Genomic DNA, 5,163 nt, shown 5'->3' on the forward strand with positions numbered 1-5,163 from the left:
AAATCCAAGAAAGGATTTCTTTCTATGCAACATGGCTTACATCTTAGCATAAACCAGTGTCCTAAGACACCCGGTGAAACTTAGAAAATGAGTAGAATTCTCTATTCCTCATCCATAGGATCTATCATGTATGGCATGACTTGTACTTGCCTAGATGTTGCACATGCTTTGAGTATGCGAAGCAGATACCAATCAAACCCTGGAGAGGCACATCGGTGTGTATCCAAGAAAATTCTAAAGTACTTAAGAAGGACTAAGGATGGTGTCTTGGTGTAGGGAGGTGATGACGAGTTAATCATCAAGGGCTACACTGATGCGAGTTTCCAAACAAACAAAGCTGATTTCAAATCACAGTCAGGATATGTCTTCATTTAGAATGGAGGAGCCGTTAGTTGGAAGAGCTCGAAGCAAGGGACACTAGCAGATTCTACAAAGGAAGCAGGATACATTGTTGCTAGTGAAAACGGATATTGAGGCGGTCTGGATAAGACAGTTTATAGCTGAGCTCGGTGTTTTTCCTAGAATTTCTAGAGAACTTGACGTCTATCGTGATAACAATGACGCCATTTCTCAAGCCAAGGAACCTAGCTCTAGCTCTAGATCCAGGTACGTCCTACAGAAGTACCACATGATCAGACACTATGTTGATAGGGGTTATGTGAGGATGTCCAAGTTCCACACTAACGACAACATTTTATATCCTTTAACCAAGCTCATGCCTAGTCCCAAGCATGAGAGTCATACTCGGTCCAAAGGGCTTAAACACGTTGGATAATTGTTTGAAATATTTTGTTTTATGATAAAACTTGTTTATTGTTATTACAAATATATTTACGCTTGATTCATATATATGATTATCATATTATTATTATTTAATTACTTGGAATTGAATAACGTATCCAAATAATTTTGCAGTTAACATATGGGTTCATCTAAACTATTTTGGTGAACGAACCTCCCTTAAGAGAACTGAAATTATAAAATTATTAAGTTGTCCATGGTCTTAGTCATTAACTTGGATACACATGACTTAATACTAGATCATATTGTAAGATTGATTGTTAATACCGGGTTTCATGTGTTGTGGGGACATAGAGATGTCTAGTCAATTACATAGGTGTGTATGGTGATACATATCAGACAGACCGCTCTTAGGAATTTATGAACGGTTGTTGTAAAGTTATAGGATTATTCATGATTAGTGAGTTCCTTAGACATGAATATGATATAGTCTTCATTTGTATGTTGGTATGTATTTGACACTGCCAAACGTTGTCCATAACAGGCTATTATAAAAGTAGTGATTGGGATTTCCAAAGTTAAGTGGGAGCTATAGTCTTGCAAGATTGAATATGTCCTCTTATTTTGTTTATACCATGATGAATTTGGAAAGGAATGGTGTCTCGGCCACTTGAAGAGTGAGAATTATGAAAACATGTGGCCTTGCCCAAATGGATTATTAGTAATCATATGTACTAACAGTTCGATCTCAAGAGTTCAAGAAACATATACGACGGTAAAGATGAGTTTCATCATATAGTCAAGTAAGACACTTAGTGACAAGGAAATTTCAACATTGCACACTTGTTTTAAGGACAAGTGGGAGATTGAAGAATAGTGTCATTCAGTCGAAGTTGCAATTACTAAATATGAAATGAGACATTTAATGGAGATTTATAAACCAATTATTTTAGGTAATCATAGTTCTTTTCTAGAATCAAACTATGATTTATGAATTTTATCTTATGAAATTCATTACTATTATAATTGGGTCCTATAGGTCACACAATAAGAGTATATGAACTGAATCAATATTTGGGAGTATTATTATATAGAGGAAGGTTCTTGTGAGTAAGTAGTTTAAGTGGTACGTGAGTACGTATGTGGACCATTGAATACTGAAAATTAAGGGTCTAGATTTCACATAACAGTAAAAGAAAACAAAAATCCACTAAGTCTATTTTAGAAGACACGATGGTATTTTACTAATCACATAATATTTAAAAGGGAAAGACACTATTGCCCCTCGTCTTTAGAACAAGCAAATAGTGGTTCCGTCTCCAACCTCCGCGAGTTTCTTTCCGAGAGGAGAGGCTTCTCCAAGATCTGTTACCGTAAATTCGCTTACTCACTCAGCTCCTCCTCCACCTTCTAGCTCTGCTATGTTGACGGAAAGGATATTACCAACACACAGAGATGACTTTGCCGCCTAATCCACACGGTTTAGCTTCGGGAGAAGATAAGGAGGATATGTCGCAGCCACCACGCCGGACTTGACTGCCTCACGACACCTCTATCTCAGGGAGCTCCGTCTACCTCTTTGACAAGCGCGTTGGTGCTATCCTGAGAAATTGTGTACGAAACCCTGGAAACCCTAACTTTGGTGTTTTCACCAATTGGCTATCTTGCGAAATTGCAAACTACTTTGTCAAATTGACCTTTGAAAGTACTCGGTGGATATCTATCGAAACTGGCGTTGACTACTCATCTCTCACCACTCACTTTAGCATTGGAAGAAATAAAGTTCTTTGCTGCTGTAGAAGCAGAGGCAACTGTGGGTATCAACTGACATGAAACTGACATTGGTGGTTGTGAGAAATGCAACTCAAGTTTTTGCTTGTATAGAATCTGCTTTTCGAGCATATTCTTTCAGGAAGAGGAAACTCAACAAGGATGTGACATCTGGTGGTGCTGTCAATGATGAGTATGGCTTTACATCATATCAAATTCAGGATCTTTCTACTGCATCAAAGATATTGTTTCGCCATTTGCATGATCATAACATAGCAGTTGTGTCAAACTAGAAAAATTATAGAAGCTGGAAAGGCTTAAAAGACTTTCTTGCATCGCGTCAGAATGTAGTCAAAATACAGGCTTTTCAAGATAACAGAAATTGACCACAAAAGAACTGTATTTGTACGGTTTGAGAGTTGGTATGGGCTCTGGCTCTATTTGTACAACTCAAGAAGTATGTGTTGTTGGTCGTGGACAGGTAAACTTAACCTCCTTTATTCCTGAATAACCATCAATAATGTAGCATTTCATTGTAAGGAATAATTCTTTTGGTCTTGGAAGTTTAGGCAACAGCTGTTTACAAGGTATCTTCAATTGCTTCATAAAGTGGCATTCATGTTATTGTTGATGGAGGAATATCGAATTCTGGACATATTGTGAAGGCTCTAACACTAGGGGCTTCCACTGTTATGATGGGAAGCTTTTCGGCAGGAAGTGTCGAGGCTCCTGGTAGTTATGAATATCTACAGGTATTATTGATGTACATTTATACAAACTATGCAATGAAAATGCTATATAGACTACATGTGCTCTGAATATTTGAACAATTTGAATGGGTGTGATAGAATGATGGGCATGTGAAGAAGTACGGAGGGATAGGATCTCTAGAAGCAATGACAAAAGGCAGTGATCAAAAGTATTTGGGTGATGCACCAAAGCTCAAAATAGCTCAAGGTGTAGTGGGTAAAGTTGCAGGCAAAGGCTATGTTCTTAAGTTCATCCCTTACACCATGCATGCTGTCAAACAAGGATTCTAGGATCTTGGAGCCTCATCACTTTCATTTGCTCATGATTTATTAAGTTCTAGCATATTGAGGCTTGAGGTACCACATCATAGTGTTCTTCCTTATGTTTGCTTTAAATGTTGCTCTGCTTTTATGTATCATGATGAGAATATACGATGTTCAGGTCCGAACTGGTGCTGCACAAGTGGAAGGAGGAGTCCATGGACTAGTTTCGTACAAGAAAAAATCATTCTGAAGGAAGAAAGACAATTGATTTTGTATCATTAATTAATCTGAATAAACACATCTTTTCACAAATATGATTATCTACTCATGCATTTGTGTTTGCAGAAATTGTTATGAGCAGTTCCTCACATTGGGAAAGGTAGTTGCTTTAGACACCAAGTGAAGGGATATAGCAGCTGTGTGTTTGAGGTTACATTCTAGAATTGCAGCTCTTTTATGAGACATCTTACTGATTGATTAGGCTTCTTTGCTTGTTCTTGCTTCAACAGGAAATCTTATACCACTTAGATTAGTTTTTCCAATTAGATAGGAGCTGAGGTATGTTGTTTTAATTTGGATTGAATTCGATGTGGGCATATAAATTGCAAGCTACGCAAGTAGAGGGCGTGTTTGAATTTCTAATCCACCTTGAATTTAAAATTACCCCATCAAGCACCTGTAAACGAAAATTTTTTCTTCTTGTGTGTTTAGTTTTGTAAGAAGTTACCACTGTGATCCGTAAAGTGTAGTCATTGATCAGTCGTTAATTAAGGTTCAAAAATTTATATTTGTTGTTCATGAATTTCTTTCACAAAATTTCATTGGAGATTTATGTATCTTTAATTGTTTTCTTGTTAATTCACGTCTTATTTAGCTCGTGATTTTTTTTATATTTAAGATATTTTTTTCAAGTCTATGAAATTTCTATAGTAAGTTGATGAGTTTTGTTTTATACTATCACTCACCTATTTAGAAATTCATGAGAATTTACAATTCTTTTAGAATTTTGTTATGTGATACGAGCTTTATATCGTTCATAAATTTATATTGGCGGTATATAAATTTCAGTTAAAGGTTCATAAATTAATATTAGCGGTACATGAATTTCTATTAAATGTTCATAAATTTATATTTGCGGTTCATGAATTTCTTTCACAAAATTTCATTGGAGATTCACATATCTTCAATCTCATGAGTTTTCTTTTTGATTCACGTCGTTTTTAGCTCGTGATTTTTTTGGATGTTTAAGATATTCTTTCAGGTCCATGAATTTTCCCATAGTAAGTTCGTGAGTTTTGTTTTATAGCATCACTCACCTATTTACTAATCCATGAGATTAAAGGTTCATAATTTTATATTAGCGGTACATAAATTTTTATTAAAGGTTCATAAATTTATATTGGCGGTACATAAATTTCTATTAAAGGTTCATACATTTATGTTGGCGGTACATGAATTTTTATTAAAGGTTCAGAAAATTATATTGGCGGTATATGAATTTCTTTTAAAAGGTTCAGAAATTTATATTTGTTGTTCATGAATTTTTTTCACAAAGAATTATTATAGCAGCATAATATCTAAAGTATTCCAAGAAAAAGATGGGAAAAATGAAAGAAGGATGTAAACACATACTCCCTAT

At 35.5% G+C, this 5,163-nt stretch overlaps 1 protein-coding gene across 1 annotated transcript; it reads left to right on the forward strand.

The window, feature by feature from the left end:
* Nucleotides 1-313: 313 nt before the first annotated feature.
* LOC141251972 (uncharacterized) lies at nt 314-3,774 on the forward strand. The gene is given in 10 exon segments (XM_073670430.1): nt 314-387; nt 523-606; nt 1,483-1,516; nt 1,716-1,794; nt 2,508-2,558; nt 2,626-2,789; nt 2,891-2,992; nt 3,081-3,263; nt 3,360-3,617; nt 3,703-3,774. Coding segments are annotated over 10 exon segments (1,101 nt in total).
* Nucleotides 3,775-5,163: the final 1,389 nt, after the last annotated feature.

The sequence above is a fragment of the Phyllobates terribilis genome, unplaced genomic scaffold (genome assembly GCF_046119375.1).
Source record: "Phyllobates terribilis strain yellow unplaced genomic scaffold, ASM4611937v1 Scaffold_7822__1_contigs__length_35184, whole genome shotgun sequence".
Lineage (NCBI taxonomy): Eukaryota > Metazoa > Chordata > Amphibia > Anura > Dendrobatidae > Phyllobates > Phyllobates terribilis.